We start from the raw sequence: 22,020 nt of genomic DNA on the forward strand, positions 1-22,020 counted from the left end.
GCAAAGTCTGTCTTTTTCCAGAAAAATTCATTTTCTGGAAATGGTTGTGTAATGTTCAGTCATGCTTAGGAAGGTATGAAGTAGCATGTTAAACGGGAAACAGGCATGCAGTTCCTTCCTCTGACTTGAATCCTAGTGCTTTCCTTGCTTTGTTCAATTCAAGGGCTTAGTTTACAAGCAGCAAAATAAACAGAATAGCACCTGCAACTTAGTCATAAATGGGAACATCTTGAAGTAGCTAAGCAAACAGATGAAATTGTGGGGCGATTTAACCTTTTCTGAAATGACTTAGATGCTCGACCAACTTTTTTTTTGAAGACAGATCAGCATTTTGGCAATCAAAAGACTGAACACGGAGGGGAATTCTTAAAGAATATGATCCAATTGAGTGATCAGTTGCTAATTATTTTCTGAACTGTCAGAGCACCTCTTGTGAAAAGCTCTGTATATTTAATCTTTCTTTTTTAAGAAATGCTTGGTTCTAGAACATGACACCAAAATGTTTAGCAATTGTATGATGTGTTCATGTAAATATTTGACCCTTTTTTCAGACGTGAGCTATCAAATGCAATCAAAGTGTTTTGGTTATCATACATTTTGTCAACTTTAGTTACATAAATAGATTCTGCTGGATACACTGTTTGCTGGCCACAAAAGAATCATGGAGCCTGTGTTATTTTACCAATTCCTTCCACAAAATTCTGTCACAGACCAGAGGAACTGAATTTATTTCTTGGCAGTAAATATGTGTTCATCTTGCAATTACTTTAACCCTACTCCTAACTGCTTCATATTAAAACTGGTACCAAGAACTGAATTTTTTGGAATTCAAGTCACTTCCTTCTGAAATGATAATGTCACTTATGTTTTACTGTAAAAACAAACAACAAAAACCCACAAAAAGCAAACAATAGCCCCCACCCCCGACACACACACTTCAGTATGTGGAGATCTGCAGGCATGAGAAGCTGGAAGCATCATTTGTTTGCCCATCAATAATCAGAGAATCACAAAATGATAGGGGTTGGAAGGAACCTCTGGAAATCATCCAGTCCAACCCCTTGCCAGAGTAGGTTCACTTAGAGCAGGTTGCACAGGACAGCATACAGGCAGGTTTTCAATGACTCCAGAGATGCAGACTCTGGCCAGCCTGTCCCAGTGCTCTACCACCCTCAAAGTAAAGACGTTCCTCCTCCTGTTTAGATAGAACTTACTAGAAACATGCTTTGAGGATTAACTCCAGCTCAGCTCAAACCCAATACAAACTTCCTATATTCAAGTTTGTGTCCTCTTGTTGAGTCCCTGGGCACCCCTGAAAAAAGACTGGCCACCCTTGAAGTATTTATAATGATCAATAAGACACCTCCACACATCCCACCAACTCTTCTCCAGGCTAAAAGGCCCCAAATCGCTCAACCTTTCTTCATAAAAGTTGTTCTAGTTCCCTAATCATCTTCATCATCCTTTGCTGTACCCTCTCAAGCACTTCCCTGTCCTTCTTGAACTGGGGACCCCAGAACTGGACACAGTATTTCAGATGAGGCCTCACCAGGGCAGAGTAGAGGGGAAGCAGAAGCTCCCTCAACCTGCTGGGTGCACTCTTGATGCACCCCAGAATGTCATTGGCCTTCTTGGTCACAAAGGCACATTGCTGGCTCACAGTGAATTTTTTGTCCACCAGGCCTTTTTCCACAGAGCTGCTTGACAGCAGGTCAGCTCCTAACCTGTACTGACACATGGGATTGTTTCTCCTCAGGTTTAGGACCCTGCGCTTGCCCTTGTAGAATTTCTTAAGGTTGCCATCTGCTCAACTCTCCAGCCTGTCCAGGCCACACTGGACGGCAGCACAGCCTTCTGTGTGTCAACTGCTCCTCCCAATTTTGTGTTGTCAGCAAACTTGCTGAGGGTACATTCTAGCCCTTCATCCAGGCTGTTGAAGAATATATTGAACAGGACTGGCTGCTGTACTGACTCCTGGAGAACACCACCTGTTACAGACTCTGTGCTGCTGACCACAGCCCTCTGAGCTCCCTCCTTCAGCCAGTTTTCAATCCACCCCACTGTCCATTCATTCACGCTTTATGCAAAGACATCCAAAGATAGGAAGATTTCCTTCTAAGAGTTAGTAAAGACTCTCAGTGTAGAGTGTCATCATAATATTCAAAAGTATTAAATGTTTCTGGAGGTCCTCTAGTTTCTGCTCAGCGGTGTTAATTTAGCTAGAATAGTTACAAAACTTTAATCTCAATATTTTTTTTAATGAGAGGAAATTCATCTGAAATATTTATCAGAGCAGTTGTGGCTCTTTAAGAAGGAAGCAATTTCCACAGTGGTGTGGTAAGGAGCATAACAGGTCTTCAGTTCTGTCATATACTTCTGCACACTGTTTTTCAAAGAAATGAATAGTAACAGTGAGGTTTTGATAATGCATAATCCAAGATGATTACTCATAGTTAGTCAGGCGTTGATATTTCTCATCTTTTTCTGACTTTTATGTTTTTCCTTTGTAAAAATAGCTACACGATTTACATCGTTGTTGCGGTGTATTTCACTGTTACATTTATCTTCATTACTTAAACTCTGTATTTCACTGTTACATTTATCTTCGTTACTTAAACTCTGTATTTTAACTGTAGCATTGCAGTTTCTCTTGCAATATAATAACTGGATGTCAGTTTTAATTTCAAAGTTCACATACTTTATCCAACGAGAAAGGCTGTGTAAAAAAGTGTAACTGCAGAAGTTCCAAGCACCACCAACTTGTTGGCAGTGTTGATACTGTGTTGCTTGGGGAAAAGGAACAGCATTATGGTGTGTGCGGTGGCATGCCACAAGGGTTGGATATTTTCCAGACTGTTTTTCATAAAACTGTGTTTTGATCTTTTAATACACTATGAAACACATGAAATGAGAGGCCTAAATCTCAATGGAATAACCATTGTTTTTGCTACAGAGGCGAACTACATTTGAGACTTTTTCTCCTATCAGTGAAATGATGAATGTCAAAAATGAATTAGATTGATTCAGTTAATCTACTGATAATCTGGATGATTATTAATAGCAAATACTTTCTGCATCATTTTATACTCAGTTATAAATTCATCTTTACTAGTTCTAAATGTTACATCAGTAAGTGGATTTGAAACATTATGAGAAAACAAAAGAAAAAAAAATACACCAAACTTTTCCTCGAGCGAGCAATATTAAGGTTAGCCATTTGATTTGGCCAGAGTCTGAGAGCACTATGACTCTTAAATTTTATTATTATTTTTTTTAATCCCAGCAGATTTCTAAATTAAAAGCTGATTTACTGCCTAAGTGTCATCCAGATTTCGGAGTTTGTGTAGAATAAAATGCAGATCTAGTGTCTGAAATGGCAGGGAACTACGTATTTCCCCCCCTTCTAAGATTTTACTAAAGAAATATACTTTGTCTTTTGAAGATAAAATGTTTAAAAATAAAAGAAGCGTTTGTCTTCAGCAGTTAAGAAAGATAGCAACCACCTACATTCTGTGAGAACACTTACATAAGATTCATGCGCTGTACAGGAGTTCTCCTTTGCCAGTACTGGAACACTGTTTCTATGTAGTTGTCAGATGCATGTAAACCAAAGCCTTGCTAGCAATGCTGGTGCATATTCTATTTTGGTACTCTATTCTGAAGGTTAAGTAGGAAAATAATTTTGTTGTAATTTTCAATTTACTACTCTCAAACATTTTGAAGAATTCTGTGTTTAAAATAAAAATAAAACCCCACAATCCAACCCCCCCCCCCAAAAAAAAAACAAAAAAAAAACCCCACCCACCCAAGACCAAAACCTAACTCTGAAATCCTTTGGGACTACTGGGAGAGTGGAGTGGTTCTATTTTAGTTGCTACAAATAGGATGGTATTAGACTTTACAACAATCTATAAGTAGCAATATTTTTCATACCAAGAAGAATGATGTTTCATACAGCTTAATAAACCTTTAAAATGTCTTTGTTGCCAGGGAGTGGAACCCCAACTGACATCTGATTTCTGTGTTTCAGATTAGCATTATATAAAATGGTGCTTGTTTGGATTATGTAGAGTAAAATATTGATTTTAATAGTATGGATTTTTTTAACTGTATTTTTCATGGGCATGTTTTTACTTTTGAGTTTCAGTTTTCTTATGAATAGACTTTATTTAGTATATAGGTCTGCTTAAAATCAGGGGTTACGTAGATAATATTTACCATCTGTAAATCCAGATGGCAAATATGAAATAATTCTTCAGGTTTGAAGAGGCTACAGATAAATGAGAAAGGGGAGACAAATGTCCTATCTTTAATACAAAATGTAATAATACCATGGTACATTAAATTCTAAATCAGGTAAGTTTCTCACTTCTGCATATGACTGGATAAAGTATTGATTGTACAGGATTTGAGGTGAGCTAATGTTTTCTCCTACTGTTTTTTTGTGTTTGAGTTGCTGATGCCAAACACTCTGTTATGTTAGAAATGTCAGAATGAAGTACGGCTTTCAAAAACCGAGGCTAGATGGGACATGTTTTGCATATCACAAGTCCAGTTTCATGTGAAGTATAATGCTGCTGCTGGTAACCTCCAGCTGGTGATAAGGCTACAGTATGTACCTTCTCTAGCAGTTAAAATGAGTGTGCTAAAAACCAGTAGTGCTTTATTGTGTCATACATACAACAGTGTAAAAAGATGGTTTGTACATAGAGATGTCTTTTATTTCTTGCCTAATTTTTGTTTCTTTATTTGGAAACAGCTCATCAAAACCTTACGCTTAAGACAAACTACTAATTTCATAGATGCTAAGTTTAGTTGTTCTCTCTGAGATCTGACTGTCAACTGGAATGTTTCAAATTAGGATTAGAATTCTGCATTGGAGAACTTTGGGGTTTGAGGTTCCCTAGTGATCAAATTCATGTACTCTATGAAACCTCAGTAAAATTGGGATCTGAGAGTCACAATCAGCAGTATCATCTGTGAGCTAAATAGCAAGAGGCAGCAGTCACAGATTGTAGTATAAGGAATTCTGTTTGAAAGGGTGGGCAAGGCATTCACAATGAGGTTACCCAGAGATGGTGGAAATGCCAGCTTCAGAGATTTCCAAAACTTGACAAATTCCTGAGCAGCTACTAGTCCTGTATGGAACTGAGAGATGAACTAGGTGACCTCCTAGGAGATCCCTTCTAAACTTGTTTAGTCTGGTCCAAATCACAGGTTAAGCACATTTTGTGTGAGAGTTAACTTCTTTAGAGTTGCACTGCAATGCTGCAATCAAGATAATTTAATATGTTGCATACAATTCTAGCATGCTTTGTCCTTAGTTGAATCTCAACCATAGAAGCACATTTACATGCATTCCTGAAACAAAAGGTCTTTTCCAACCTGGTTTATTCTATTCTATTCTAATAGACAGGTGGATGTTGGTCTCTTCTCCCAGGCAGCCAGTACCAGAACAAGAGGACACAGTCTCAGGCTGCACCAGGGGAGGTTTAGGTTGGATGTTAGGAAGAAGTTCTACACAGGGAGAGTGATTGCCCATTGGAATGGGCTGCCTGGGGAGGTGGTGGAGTCACCATCATTGGAGGTGTTCAGGAGGAGACTTGATGGGGTGCTTGTTGCCATGGGTTAGTTGTTTAGGTGGGTTGGATTAGTTGATGGGTTGGACGCAATGATCTTGAAGGTCTCTTCCAACCTGGTTTATTATTCTGTTATTCTATTCTGTTCTAAATGGACATGTAACTAATTTAGCAGTGTGTTGTAGAAGTGACAGTTAAGCTGGTTAAACTTAAAGCAAGATACTGAGCTGTTATGGGGAAAAGAGTCAAAAGCCAACATGAAACATCATAAGTGTTAAACCTTTGGTAGAAGGAGATGTTTCCTATTACTTTCACCTGGATTTAATGTCATGAATACAGCTAATGTGGCTTAATCTCTTTGAAAAGTGACTCTTAAGACATAATTCATAGCTAATACATTGTGGATAAAATGCTGTGAATATGAGCAGATAAGCAGCTAAATTTTCACTTAAATTCTGCTCTGAAGGATCTTACTTGGTTAATAATCTACTTGATTTGTATGAGCGAGTGGGAGTTTGAGGAGAGTGTAATGTCAGGAAATCGAATGAGAGCTGAGTAAATTATGCTTCTAAAAGCTAAGAACAAAGAAAAAAATCTTGTATAACAGTAAGTTAATGTGTCTTCATTTAATGTGAAAGCACCAATTGGTAACTATGGAAAATAATGAAAAATCTGCACTTAACCACCATAATAGTTCTAATGAGGCATATACCAAGGAGTACTTGCTTATATTTCTTATTTTTAAATTGGCACAATCAGCAACATTATTCTGTAGCCTTCCTTGTGGTGTGGAGGCATTCCTTGGTGATCATGATCATTTTTTGTCATAAATATTTTTTTGTCCATTTTTTAAAAGTATCAACACAATGCCCCATGCTCTTTAACATCTTTATTGATGATCTGGATGAGGGCATTGAGTCCGTCATCAGTAAATTTGCTGACGACACCAAGCTGGGGGCAGGAGTTGATCTGCTGGAGGGTAGAGAGGCTCTGCAGAGGGACCTCGACAGGCTGGACAGATGGGCAGAGTCCAGCGGCATGAGATTGAACACATCCAAGTGCTGGGTTCTGCACATTGGCCACAACAACCCCATGCAGAGCTACAGGCTGGGGTCAGAGTGGCTGGAGAGCAGCCAGGCAGAGAGGGACCTGGGGGTACTGGTCGATGGTAGGCTGAACGTGAGCCTGCAGTGTGCCCAGGCAGCCAAGAGGGTCAATGGCATCCTGGCCTGCATCAGGAACAGTGTGGCCAGCAGGAGCAGGGAAGTCATTGTGCCCCTGTACACTGCACTGGTTAGGCCACACCTCGAGTACTGTGTCCAGTTCTGGGCCCCTCAGTTTAGGAAGGATGTTGACTTGCTGGAACGAGTCCAGAGAAGGGCAACGAAGTTGGTGAGGGGTTTGGAACACAAGCCCTATGAGGAAAGACTGAGGGAGCTGGGGTTGCTCAGCCTGGAGAAGAGGAGACTCAGGGGTGACCTTATCACTCTCTACAACTACCTGAAGGGAGGTTGTAGACAGGCGGATGATGGTCTCTTCTCCCAGGCAGCCAGTACCAGAACAAGAGGACACAGTCTCAGGCTGCGCCAGGGGAGGTTCAGGTTGGATGTTAGGAAGAAGTTCTATACAGAAAGAGTGATTGCGCATTGGAATGGACTGCCCAAGGAGGTGGTGGAGTCGCTGTCATTGGAGGTGTTCAGGAGGAGACTTGATGGGGTGTTTGGTGCCATGGGTTAGTTGTTTAGTTGGGTTGGATTGGTTGATAGGTTGGACGCAATGATCTTGAAGGTCTCTTCCAACCTGGCTTGGTTTATTCTAAATTATTCTAAATAAATATTTTGAGTGTGGCCATTGCAACACGTTGCATTTTAAAAACCTTTAAATACACACCCCGACGTATGTGAGATTTATAATCAGCATACCTGAAGTTTCCTGAGATTTTAAGGCTGAGTATGGGTAAGCAGTAGTTGTTACTTATGAAAAATAAATAAAAATAAACAAACAATTTGTCAAGAATAAGACATTTCTTCACTTCTAACAATTCGTGAAGATCCAATTTTGTTTGAGTGTCCCAGAACCCAGGGATGGACTTCACTGAAGTCCACATTGATTCATTGAAATGTTAACAATTTGAGAGTTGTATGAGCTATAAAAAGCCTGTACTAGTAATTCATATTCTGTCTCTCCTCACTGTAGATTAAGTGCCACATTAATGATAGAAAGGAAAGAAATAATAAATGGGGACTTTTATTCCACTCTGTATTTTACAATGAGTTGCTAGCATGCAATAAAACTAGTTTTGAAAAAATTAAGGGCAGAAAGCCTTCCTTGTTGGAGAGATTGAAAATTAGCTGGCTCTAATACAGTTCTGTGGTGGTGTGAAGTCCTTTATGAATATCAAAGTTGATTTTTGTACTGAAGGAAAGTTGTGCAGTGCTTCAAAATAGTAAAATACTTAAGTTATCATATATTAATTCAACGTTCTCTCATATAAGCTCCTGAAAGAAATGAGCATTTTGCTGATAAAAGGGCTGGATCAGTTGCTCGAAGGTAGGGCACAGGAGCTTCCAGACAGCCATGTGGAGGGTTAGCACAGTGTAATTTTTCTGTCAAAGTGAGCAGAGAAACTGCTTCTTAGAAAAATGACTGTTAAATGGCTTGTAAATGGATTGCTTAACTATACTTTGCAAAGCTGTAAAATTTATGGAAATTAGTAGATAATATGTTTATCATTTTGATGTTAAATTTTGTGTGCAGAGGGACTGACCAAACCAAAAACAACAAAACCCTTAAAAGTTAGGTGTCTACATGATTATTGATACTGTATTTTTTTCTTTATTAGTTTTATCAACTCTCGTGTTATTAAGAGACTGTTTGCTCTCCCTGTCTCCAGACAATTTAACACGATGGATCACCTGGGGACAGCAGATGCTGAAGAGGACTCTGGTTCACTCACACGCCTGGCTCCTAGCCCTCACAGTGAAGCAGTTGCGCATGAGTTTAAGGAGCTCTCACTGCAACCCAATCAGTACCTGCCTCCTCTCAATGAGAGGAAGAATGGTGAGTGCCAAAGCCACCACTCTCCTTTTCCCTACGCTGTTCAGGTGTTTTCTGTGGGAATAATGATATCTGTTTGATTTCAGATAACATTAATTGACTCTCTTCACTTGCTCTTCTCAAACCACAATATGTAGAGTTGAAGTGCTATAGTGTTTGTTATGAAATCTGTCCTGATCAGCTTCATCTGTCATGGCAGCTTGTGAGTCTCACTTTAAAACACCAATTGGAAGAGCTTGAGGCATAGTAAATGGAGTTGTTTATATTTTAGCAGAGTTTTAAAGCCACAGTGAACATTGAAATGATGTAAATGAAGTATGTGATTTTTTGAAGCTCTTTTGTTGCACTTTAAAAATGTTTTGTGGAATACTTTTATGCAGGAAGCATTATGCTTACTGTGAGCTTTGTTAGTGATCCTTTAAACCTTTTGTTTACTTGAATGAGTCTTTTGGCAGCAGTCCAGTAGAGGCTGAATTATTCTAGTATTGTTCTGCATAGTGCTGTTAAACTGGCTTGCACAATTTAGTACAGAAACTGTGTTTCAAGCTTTTCCAATGACACTTGAAGTGTGGGAGACTTATGCTCTGGTTTTATTTTGTATACTGTGGAGAGAGATTGTAACTTCCAGTAGAGGAAGCTGGAGGGCAATAGCATCTTAAGCTTATCCAGCCATTTAGAGCATGCAAGTGCTTACTCCCTGAATAAAGGCAAAAGCAGCAACATACTCTTATCTTCCAAAATGTTGATTTTTTTTTTCCAGATGGGTGTTCTTTCATCACAAAAAGTCTGTGAAATACAAATCCTAACCACTTAATGTTTTATATTTTAATAGAAGGAGAAGTAATGAAAGTTTTCATGCTGATTTGCTCTATAAAGTTTTTATTGTGAGGCTAAAATACTTCAGCTGAACCATCTCTAAAGCAAAGACTTTATTTGGGGTTAAGAAAAACAAGCTATTTATAGAAGGCAACCTTGAGTATATGTTTGGGTGTAATTACAAAGAATCATCTTTTGGGGATCTCATATGTTGGTCTGGATTGTCACATTTCTCATATTCCCCTTTTAAGATGTTTTCTAGTTAATGGCTCTGGGCAATCCTGGGTTAATATTAAAATTAATTTCAGTTTCTCAGTAGTTTGCATATTTCTGCATAATTAGGCAACACATACAATGCATTGATGATGTAAACTTGTGCCCTGTTTATTGCACCATGTTATCATCACTGTTCTCTGTTCTCACTTGCCAACATGCTGCAAAAGTTCCCTTTTCATTGGTTCTGCTTTTCACACTTGTCACTTGCTGAGTGGACAGGGAAGACACCTGTTACTCTAGCAGTCTAATGGCAATCACTGGTGTATAGTCCATGTCTGTCATGTCAGCAGTTGGGCTTCTCCCATAAATGGAGGTTGAGATACAGAATGCTGTGGCTGAAAAGGCCCTCGGTTTGCATCCCTGCCTGAAGGATGCTAGGTTGTGTACACAGTACTTGCTTTCTTAGTCAAGATGCTGTGTCCTTAGGAAGGACGGTGGTTGGGGGAGTGACATGGATGAGGCTCTTCTTTGGGAGCAGGAGTGGTAAGATTAATGACTAGGTGTTGTTTAGATGGACTGCAGTGGAGGAAGAATGACAGTAGCAGGCAGCATGGCACAGCTGAAGTACTAGTCAGAACAATATGCTACCCACGCACTGTACCACAATTTCACAAACTTCTGTCTGAGAGCCAGGAGGTGGCAAGGGAGGAAAGGATAGGCTGTCTGCTGCTGACAGCAGTAAGGTGGATGGGAATGATGCTGCTTGCAGGCTTCCAACCTGCTGTTTCAGAGTGAAGGGTGGGAAGGAATTGCACATGCAGATACCACCAAAAAAAAGGCAGCACTGCATGAGCAAATTTTTTTCCATGGTGGAGTAGAGCTTTCCCAGAATTGGTGAGCATACCACTTTGGCTAGTAGAGGTAGGTATGAAGACCTGGGTGTCAGGAGTCATGAAATCATTGTTTCAAGTTGCATGTAAAATGAAAAGGGGCTAGCTTCTGTGTTTTGCAGCAATCTCGGCTTTGCAGGGGCTTCCTTACCTATCGTGCTGTGCCAGGATCTCCTTCTGATAGTGGCTACTAGTTTGTTAAAAAGAGATGTAGATTACTCTTATGCTGTTGCCAGCCTGGCTATACTGTAAAACAGGTAGATAATTGGTTGGCACCTGTATGGGCCACTGACTGACCTTCAGCACTCTGTAGGCCTGCTGCAGCTCTTTGTCTCAACTAGAAATCATTTCAGATTGTGAGTGCCTATTCTTTATCCTCTGTGTTGTGTGGAGAAACACTTTTGTTCCAGATAATGGAAACTGATGAGTGTCTGATTCCTTTAACTCTGAACCAGACTACACACAGGATTCCATTCTGGCTCCCTTCAAGGTCGTATGTCTTGCACTGGAGAGGGGTAGAAAAGGTTGAGATATGCCTGTCATGGCTATCTGCTAGATCTTCTGCATCAGAATTGAGCTAATTGAGAAAAGGGCTAGGAGTCTTGAATGTATTGTCAGGGAAAAAGACTTGGGACAGTAAAAGTAAGAATAGGATAGGATAGGATAGGATAGGATAGGATAGGATAGGATAGGATAGGATAGGATAGGATAGGATAGGATAGGATAGGATAGGATAGGATAGACCAGACCAGGTTGGAAGAGACCTTGAAGAATCGTAAAATCTTTATTAGAAGAAATTAGCCCAAAGAAATTGGCCCAAAGAAATTAGTGTGTCTGACTGCATAAGAACAATGACACTCAAGAACAAAGACCTTAAGGCACTGAACTTTTGGGTAACTAGTGAATTATGATGAAGACACAACAACAACACCCCTAAGCAAAACCAAACCCCCACAATTCCCCTCAAAAAGAAAAAAACCCAACCAAAAAACCCTGACCAAACAAACAAATAAACCAAAACAAACCCAAATACTCCAAATGGTACATATTGAGTTTTCCCAAGGGACCAGTTGAGCCTGCTGGAAGACAGGCAGTTCTAAAAATAACTGAATGAAATCTACATCACACTGAACCTAGTGATACTACTTAAACAAATTTGATGAACCAAGGGAAATTTTCTGGCATCTAAAAGAGTCATGGGTATATTAGTTTGTCTGTTATCTCTTATCTTCTACTCTCTCATTATGTAGCACTGGTTACATGCATTCTTGGCATAGCTTTATGGCTTCTGAACAAATTCTTAATCCTCTGTGCAGTTAATAGATTTGAAACTGCAAATTTGATACTGAGGAATCGGGTGAGACTGGGACATCTCCTTGTATATGTGGTAGGATGGAGTTTTTTCCCTACTCTTAAGACCTGCAATTAGACATCTTTTTTTCCTTTCCTAATGGTACACAGGTAAGTTACTGTGGTTAGAAGTTATTTTCTTAGGAGAACTTGGAGAGATAAAGTGGAAAAAACATGGCTAGTGGGAAGACGAGAGAATAAGAAATGGAAAACTTAGTGCTAATAAAGAAATAGATTGGCACAGAAAATAATTGAAAATGTCAGCTTGAATTCTGCAGTTTCTAGTCACTAAGCTGAAAGCAGAGAGATCTGGAAAACATCATACAGATATTCTGATTACCAACACCCACAGTAACAACAACAAAAAATACTCCCAAAACCTCTAAGTATATTCCAAAAGACCTATCTATATACAGAAGTGTACAACTTCTCCCATTTTAGAATAGAAATGTGTGTGTATAGAGTATAGTGTATGTATGTGTGTAAGTGGAAGAATGTTTGCCCAGACTGGTTGTAGCATCTCCATCCATGGAGATACTGAAAATGTGACTGGGCACAGTCCTGGGCAGTCTGTTCCAGCTGACTGTGCTTGAGCAGAGGGTTGGGCTAGGTGATCTCAAGAGGTTGCTTCCAGCCCCCGTGATTCTGTAATTTGTCTTTCCTTTAAGGTTTTAATTGTCTATGGAACATACAGAACAAATATTATATTAAACAATCCTTTGTAAGAACACAAAACATATTATTATTTATATATATATATATACACACACATATATTTGCTTCTGTGATTGGGGGGTTAGGGGTTATTTTGGATGCTCTGGGGTTTTGGGGGAGTTTGGTTTTGGGGTTTTGTTTTCCTGAGTTTGGTCCTGGTTGGTTGGTTTGTTTAACAAACAGTATCGGTAGAAAAAAGAAACATCTTTTAACATGTGGAGATTTTGGTCTCCCTGTAAATATTTTAATGTTGTCTTATCTGTTGTGAGATGAGAGCAAACTTAAGTAGGTACTGATTTCCCAGTAAGTCTGTCTTTGTCATTGGTACTGCCAGTTCCCACAATCCTAGCATTCCCAGGGCATCAGTCAGTGTCTACAAGGAACAATTTTCAAATATGAAAGCATGTGAAAAGACATACAGGCCAAAACTCAGAGCTCTCTAGGGACCGTGACCTCTTAAATGAAATATATTCTGACATTTTCACAGGCTACATGAAAGAATTCCAGCAGGGTCATTCCATTTGGTAAACTTCTAAACAAACATTCCATCATTTTAGTTTGATTTATAGATTTATTATTTTTTTTTTAATTATCTGCTTATTGTAAAGAGATTAACATGGGAGACATGACCTGTGACTAACTCAATTTAAGGCATCTGGTATATATGAAAAGATCCTGTTAGAGGGCTTGGCATTTGAGTGATTACAGGAGATATGGAAAGTATGTTTTCCTTTAAAGAGCTCTCTTGATCAAACTGTCTTATTCTGATTTTTTTTCTTCCTTGAAATTCCATGTGGATAAGTAAATGCAGAGCCAGAAAGAACTGTTGAGTTAATTTTAAATTGCACTGTATAATTGTTTTAAATTGTTAGAACTAAATCCTAGTTGCATATGTTACTGTTGAAATGTGGACTCGTGATACAGCCACTACAAGAAAGTAATGTAGGCAAACAGAACTGGTCACTGATGGGCACCAGGCACTACTTAACTATATGCACCTTCAGCACGTCATGGTAGCATGGTAGATGACCAAATATTGTTATCTTACATTATTTTTGTTTGTATACATATTTTTATTTATATACATGTATGTTATATATATGTATGCATGTATATCTTATACATACACATATATTCTTTATAATATATATATTTTTATATATATATACATATATATGCAGTTCAACATGTGTGCAGTTAATCACATATTTTTATTTATTGTACATACATTTTAAAATACTGATTTATTTATATGCATATATGAGCAAGGCTGAATGGTAGGGAAGTTTTTCATTTAAAGAGTGAACACTACCAATATATGTCCTCTCTTGAAAGGAACTTGTGCAGGCTTTAGTGGGACAAGTAGAACATGCAGACTTCTACATTTAATATTGCTGTAAATGTTTGGGATTTTTCTGGGAGGAGTACCTGAGGTAGATGGTGACATAAGTAGTGTTGTCTGAGTCTTTTTTACTACAGTGGAGGAGAATATAAGCAGATGTTTCCCATTCTTCTGATGTAATTCCTTAGTCACAGTGCAGTACACAATGCTGTTTCAAAACTTAGGCAAATGTTCCATTAGATTTTTTGAAACAAAAAAATTTGACACACTTGGTGTTCTACTATCAAAAGAATATGAAGATGAGAGACCTGAACATTTTGGGATTTGGATATTTATCTTAAATACAAACCCAATACTGTCTGTATGTGATTTACTGTTGAGTTGTTTGATAAAGGTATTAAGAGTTCAAAGCAAAGAACTTACGTACTGCTATAGAATTATTATTCATTTAACAGAACAGGAAGGCAGAATAGAAATCTATTGTAACTGGAAATTTGGGACGGGAGGAATGAACAACAAAAAAAGCCAAACCACAAACAAACCCCCTTAAGTTAACAGATTGAGGCAAAATTCTTACTCTCTAAAGAAGTAATCAATTATAACAAGCAATCAATTATAACAAGCATTATTTAAATGAATGTTTCAGTTTGCATAGCTCACTCTTTTTCTATGTGAATAAATTATTACACCATGATATAGAGAAGGATTATCCTAACACAATATAAAGTATCAGGAAATTCATCAAGGTGTGTGTTAACCCAAGATGAAATAAATGCTTGAGTAATTAAGCTTCTTTTCTCCCACTTTAAAATTGTTGTGGTGAAATATGTTAAATGCCTAGGGCTGTTTTGGGCATTTGGGTTTGGGGGGTTGGGGAGGGGGTTGTCCAGAGTTTAAATTCATCTGTAGGGCTTGGAGATTTTTTTATGGACTTGCAAAGGAATGAGCACCATATGATGTGAAGAGTTGGAATGTACTGTTAAAGCAATTGTTGCTTAGTTACTCCATGTTTAATGAGGTTGTGAAGTTGCTCACAGTGATCTCACTCAGCAGATCACTGATACTTAATAAGATAACGGGTCTATTCTGAATGACAGACAAGCAGGCACTGTGGAGGGTACAATGTTGCTCTGTTGTTTTCTCCTGTACATTATGAGTTTGGCAAATATTTAGCAGATGCTTCCTCTTTTTAAATAGTGCTTTTTCTGTAGGTTGAAGGATTGCAGAACACTTGGAAGTCTGTGTTGCAGAGAGATGGAAAGAAAAAACATTGATTGCCTTAGATTAAAAGCACACATTTATGAAGAACTTGTGCAGTGCAGTGGTCGTACATGAGATGTTACTGGATTCTGGTTTATGGAACTGAAAGGGATGTTCCATTCTGAAGCCTTTTTTCTTCCTTTCACCCACTTGTATACAATAGGTACAACTGAAATAAACTCAGATTTAAATGTGAGGTACTTCAGCCTTCTGAAGATGATGTGAATTCCACCAGATTTACTTTTTATTGAAACAAAAAGCTTGTTGTGTATCTTTTACTTCAGCTTCTGGTTTTGATACACTGGTGCATTTTGTAATTGCATTGAAACCTATAATTGAAAGATACAATGTGAACTGCTTAAGATTTTTTTTTAGCTGAAAGCAGTACTTCTGTTTTGTTGTTTGATAGAAACCAGTGTTTCAGCCACAGTTTTGTTTCTAGCTTATTACAGGTTTCTCAGTGTCATTTAGCTACTTGTACTGTTAAAAATAGGTCTTTGGAAACAGGTACAGGTTCAAGTCAGAGGTTGTACATCCAGTGCTTACTTTGGAAATTAGTAGTTCTCTTTCCCATATTACAAAGCCTTCTGTATTTAAATTTACAGTCAGCAACAGAAAGACCAGATGAAAATTCAGCAATTTGAGTAAAGTTTTTGGCCTGTTTTTTAGTAATGCCATCAATGTTAAGTGACAATCGAATTCCATCTGCCTTTTAGAAACTGAACCAAAGCATTGCAAACAGTGAGTGGAGTTGAAATACCCCCAAGCTCTTTTGTATATCTTTTATATTTTGTGGGTTGTGTCCTATTTACTGTACAGCTGCTAAAATAAAGGAAAGACATTAAAAAGTAGTCAAAGAACAAACAAGTTGGTATTGTTTCACTAATACTTACTATAAAAAAAATTCAATTTTTCCATAGTTTTTCAAGACAGATACCATTGGAAACGTGTTTAAGGAATCAACGTGCCTTTGGTGGCTGATGACAGGAGCTCAAAAAATTACTACAAGATTCTTAAAATGTCTAAGTAAACCTGAGAAGTAGTTATGGTGCTTTAGCAGTCAAAAGTAAGAACATATGTGAACCGTCCTAGAAGAGTCCCTAATTTATTTAATTTAGCAGAGGAAAAAGCTTGTCAGTGGCAGGTGGATTGGCTCTCTGGCCATCAGGAGGAAGCACCTTGCTTTGATTTGCATGGAACCTGGCTGTAAATGGAAGACACTTTGGAACAAATGAGTATTGCTAGTTACCAGATGAATTTAATACTTGAATGTGCTATCCAGCTGACAATGCTCTTCAGAGTGTGAGAAAGTCCCTCATAAAAGCTTGCACTTGTCCCATGTTACAGTGCTGCAACTACAGCTACTGAGCCAGCACTTGTGAGATGCCTCCAGGTGCCTGTGAAACTGTCTTAGAATTTTAGATTTTTCTAAGGGACATGTTGAGACATGGTGATTAGTTCTTCTCTAAAGCCTTACCACTAAAATTAGTAGAACTGTATTGTTGATAAGTTAACCAATATAGCTGGGATTAACTTATGTTCAAAACTGCTGGAAAACAGGATGGTATTGGAATATGAGTCTTTTTTTGTGACATGGAGGATGAATGTCATTCTTTGTGCAGGCATACGAGCAGAATGTTCAGGCATTCTTAATATTCACAGTATAACTGCATCTGAACACAGCCAATTTTCTTCTTCCAAGGTATCTTTTCATCCTCGTCAGTTGTTATGTCTGCCCCTGCCCTAACTTTTCAATATCACATCACTTTTGTTGGCAACTACAATATTGGGTTATGTGGAAAATACACCTTTATTTTGACCACCTCTTGTAGTCTGCATAAGATTTTAATCATTCTTGTTTTCCTTAAATTCTGTGATTCCTGCTTTTCTGCGTGAAGTTATTTGTAAATTACTGGTGAGATTTTGGTCAAACTTCTTAAAGACGTTTTAAAGTATTAATCTGTGTTTTTCCTTCTATTGAACTGGGAGGTGAATTTGAAGCAAAATATTCAGCTAAACTGCAAATGGCTGAAGCATAAGCATATTTGTTTCTTTGAATTCCGCTGTGGAGCGGATAGCAGGATCTCCATGCTAGTAACGCTCATCTTTCTGAGCAGGTGAGACACTCATGAAGGCTTGAACTGCTGTGAGTCAACTGCTGTTACTGTGATCCAGCATTCATTTGTGCACTGGACACTCTTAATTCCTATAAAGCACTACAGACCAAAAGGAAGGCACAGAACTACCTTCAGAACTATGGCATTGGATACAAAATGTATTACTCCTTGGGTTCTTCACACTTCTTTATTAGTATGTTTATTTTTTGCATTTCAGAATAGTCTGTTCTCTGAATCATTTTGAAATTGCTTCAGACCAAAGTACTGATTTTTCAGAAAGTGTGTGAAGTGCACTGTAGCCTGCCCATAAAACAAGTTCTGCTGTTACATGTTGTTATACTGTTAGAATTTAATTAATCCCTCCAAACTGTTAACATCTGTGGTACAAGAAAAATATGCAGTATAATCTAGTATATCCAAAACTCTGTAAGATTCTATGTATAAATTTCACACAGGTTTCTTAAGCAGCATGTGTTCTGTTTGTCTGCATTAGGGTTTTTTTCTGAATGTGTGGAGTTTCTCAGCAGTAATATTTTTCTTGCACATAGTCAGTGTTCTGACTGCAGGCAGGGAGTAGATTCATTTGATTTATGAAGTTCTTCCACATTAATTTTTTCTTGTGTTCAGTATAAATCACTGCAAAAGAAAATGTAGCAGAATGGGCTGTAATTTGAATTTAAGTTAAATCTAAGCTGATAACTTTTATACAATTATATGCAAACAAGAAGTCTTTAGGCTGGGAGAGCTGCCTCAAATCATTTATGCTGCAAGAGTGTTGTTTGGGGGGGGGTTGCCTGTGTTGTCAGCTCCTTAGATGTCATGAAGTTGACGCAGCCTATTAAACTCACATCTCCTTTGAATCTGCAATTCTGAGTAGATCTAGGTCTCCTTTCTTGCAGCATTAGGAAGATGGGGAGAAGCTTTCAAGTCCTGTTGGCTGTCAGGTAGCCCCACATCCCATGGTATAGATTGCTTGCCCAGGAGTGCACTGTAAAGGTGAAGAGTTGATGTTGAGTGATTGTCCTGTAGAAAGATCCAAAGAGGCAAGATGGCTGGGTTTTTTCCTAGTTTCCAGTTTAAAAGTTCTCCATCAGGTGGCTGTTATTGTGTATTATTCTTTTAAAATCTGATGCCACAGAATTGGAACAGTTTTTCTGCGTGGAGATGCCCTTTATAATATCAGGCTGAAGGATTTTAAGTATGAGGTAGAGGTATGGAAAATGTGTGTAATGATTGCATCTTTAGGCCAAAGGGAAGGGACAATGCACCTTCTGGAGTTATTTGTTTACATGTAGCGACTACATGAAATTATGTATCGTTTTTTTCCTCTGAGTACATGAAATGTTCCCTTGTGGCCAATGCCAAAGAATTAGAGAGGATACATTTCCCCCAAAACTTCCAGGTTGACAGTGACATTGATGACTCATGTAAGATAAATGGGGTACACTAGAGAGATTGGCAGATTAGAAGCTGTGGGGGGAAATACTCCAAAAACTGCAGGGGACACAAGTAACTGTAATGCAAAAAGGAAAGGAGGAGCAGAATTTCTCTTTATACCACAAGTAATGACATGGAAATAAATAATCCTTGGTCTTCCCACTTAACTCTGCTAAGTAAACATCTCCAAAACAAGATGTAAAGCTGGGGCAGGTGGGAAATGTCCTCCACATAACTTTTTCAAATGCCTGTGTGCAGCTTTGCGTACTGGTGAAACTTAATGAGTAATGAATGTGTCAGTCAGGCAAAGATAAAGTATTTCTGCTGCCTGCAGCAGTGTTCAGAGTCGTGGGGGAAGGGAGGAGGAAGAAAAAAAGGAGAGTCCTCAGCAGTACTTTGTCATAGGTATCAACGAGTGCTGCTCCTTCAGCAACTGCTGGATTTATTTTTAACTGCTTGACTCATGCTTTGTCAGATGATTGACCATCAAGCTGCATACTGAAACACGAATGTGCAGAGGAAGCAAGCGTAACTAAAGGAAAAGGGGGAGTGGTTGTCTGGGAAGAGAGGTGGGATTTGGGAGTTCTGGTTCACATGCTCTGTGCCTGCTGTCTGAGCGAGTTACAGGCTCCAAAGCAGACTGAGCGTACTGCAGGTCAGCCTAGAAAGTGAAGGATGATGGCTGCTTCTGGCTGCACAAAGGCACAGTTGCTCATTCATTAGGAGAAAAGACCTGGCAGCAGTGACCAGGACAGCAGTGTACTGCTTGGTGAAAAAAATCAATATTTTTTTTTCTATGCTGGATGTTGCCATTCTAAAGGATTCTCATCATGATTGATAGCTCCAAGAAGCAGCAACAGGGCTTTTCTGAGATTCTACCTGCAGGAGATGTTAAGCCGCTGAAGGAGAAGGAATGCTTTGAGGTGAACAGCCAGAAAAGTCTCAAGGAAGGTCAGTCACTTGCTGGTTGGGGGACAAAAAATGCAGAAGCACTGAGCAGATTCAATTCACCAGCATTTGTGGTGTAATGCTGTATGTCAGGAAGAATTTTTGTACATTAAATGTTTTCCCACCTAAAAAAAATGTCTGAAAGCTAAATTTAGAATTTATGTGAGGCTATGAAAATGCTGATGATAACAGCTTGATAGAAATTGTAGTATGAAGCAGGGAGAGTGATTAAGTACTCTTTTCAGAGTAGCTTTTAGTGTTGAATTCAGAAAGTACTCTGAAATTGTCCTGTAAATATTCCACAAAAAGCTGCAAAATGTCACTATAGAAATAAAGACAATGAAATAAATGTCATTAAATGACGCTATTCAAATTAAAACCCCACAAACCTTTAGTTTTAGACATGTATTACTACCTCATTTTCAAGAGTGGTTGTCTCAGCTACTGTCTTTCTCTAGATTTCCCTTCATACTTTAAATTAGATTTGACTCTGTTTTCCAGATGTATGCTTTTAAAATTACATTATGTCTTCTTAAATGATTGCTCCTAGACTATGCATTAAATTTATGCAATGCACAAGGATTAGATTGTAACACAGCAGTACTCTGGGGATATGTGGGGCATTATTTCAAGCTGACAAATGGTACTATACCAGATTCATTTAAAGTAGTATTTGTTAGGCTGTAGCAATAATACTGCTGAGATATAGAAGCTGTCTTACTCCTTGTAGCTGGAGGTATTTTAGCTAGATTATATTAAGAAAGAGAAGAATGAGACCTCCTGAGGTCAGCTGCCAGCCCAGCACAGAACAGTTTGTTAACTGGTCTGTGTTAATGGATCAGGCTCTTCGCTGTTCAAAACTCGATAACGCCGGTTTCTTAATCACAAACAAACTGCATTTGTAGTAGACAAGATTCCTTTTTTCCTTTTACAGCACTCTGCTTTGGCTTTCTCTCCAGATGTTTCTGGATTGTCTGGTGATTCAAAGTTTTCTTCCCTGGTGTTGTGACAAAACTGCTACTTTTTCCCCGTGTATACGACAGCATTTCTCAGTTTAAATGCTGGGTTCATTTTGGGTTTAAATTTGGATTTTAATAATGTTTAAAATAGCAAAAAGGTATCCTATGTTCATTACTGAATTCAGTAACTGACATTTGATTTTAAAAACCCCTTCACTTAGTTCTAATTTAGGGCTAGCAAAAGCTCTGATTTTTGTATATTGGACTGATACCAGAAGTTTCTTATTGATTGGAAAGATGCATGTGGCTGTGAGCATAAAAGTTCTATTTCCTTTACAGGAGGAAAGTAATGACTAAAAGACAGTAATAAAAGAGAAAGGGCCAGCAGTGGCTTCTTTTTCATGGTGTTTGCCTTGCAACTCCATAGGCCCGGATACACCTGCTTCTGCTACCACTGAAGCTCTGTGGGGCAACAAGAACAAAGCAAGCAAGGGAGTTGAGAGGGACAGAGAAGTAAGCATACTGTTGTAAAAAAATAGTGCAGAGGGAAGAAAAAAACCTCAAAACCTAATTAATCTAAGCTGCCAAGATATAAAGGGGAGAAAGATGTGAAAAAAACCAGCATGGTGGATAGTGTAGGTGGGCTAATCAGTACCACAGTAATCATTATCTTCAGCCTTTGAATACGTCAGTTATGTAGAAAGTGGCTGAAGGAATGTACATTACGGTAATGATGGTCTGTCAGAGTAGCAAAACAATAATGATGGTCTGTCAGGGTAGCAACTAACCTGCAATTATGGGACACTCTTCAAGTCTAAATTCATGAATATTCTAGAGTTTAAATTATTCAGTGCATAAAAGAAGATATAATTGTATTCCTCAATCACCGTCTTTACTTCCTTTTCTCCTTTCTAGTACCCGTTCTTCATTTTTCACTTTCCCTCAGTGAATATTGCTTATCCTTTTCTCTCTCCTCAGATTGGCAACCTAATGATTAAATTAATGAACCTCTTTTTTTAAGAGTACGAATGACTACAAAATCTCCTCTTCCAGCCTTTCTTTTTTCTAAACCCTCGAAAAAGCAATTTTTTTCTTTCTTGTAATATGTAGAATGAATTATCAGAAGCACTGCAAATCTGAAAATCTGATTTGCATCTAGAGAGACTGAAACAGAGCTTCAGCTTTTCCATTTATAATGCTACAGAATGTGTAGTTCAGGTATTTTGTAGTTTTATGAAAATTCAATTGCAGTTGTTCGTTTCATACTATTTAAATAACACTGTATGTAACATAAAAACACTTCTTATTTTACAGAATAGTATATTCTAAATTAGC

The 22,020-nt window shown here is 38.4% G+C and overlaps 1 protein-coding gene across 9 annotated transcripts in view; it reads left to right on the plus strand.

The window, feature by feature from the left end:
- The window catches only part of MRTFB (myocardin related transcription factor B), a 72,693-nt gene that overhangs the window by 12,644 nt on the left and 38,029 nt on the right, over positions 1–22,020 (plus strand). For 7 of the 9 annotated variants that reach the window (XM_068147089.1, XM_068147087.1, XM_068147088.1 and 4 more), the window contains one exon: positions 8,473–8,639. In XM_068147089.1, coding sequence (XP_068003190.1) covers positions 8,486–8,639 — 154 coding nt within the window. In that variant the 5' untranslated portion in view covers positions 8,473–8,485. Of the gene's footprint in view, positions 1–8,472; positions 8,640–18,960; positions 19,730–22,020 lie in introns of those variants that run through there. The other 2 variants (XM_068147090.1, XM_068147091.1) reach the window with 1 other exon arrangement.

Source organism: Melanerpes formicivorus, unplaced genomic scaffold (assembly GCF_026170545.1).
Source record: "Melanerpes formicivorus ecotype bairdi unplaced genomic scaffold, bMelFor1.0.p_v2 SCAF_14, whole genome shotgun sequence".
NCBI lineage: Eukaryota > Metazoa > Chordata > Aves > Piciformes > Picidae > Melanerpes > Melanerpes formicivorus.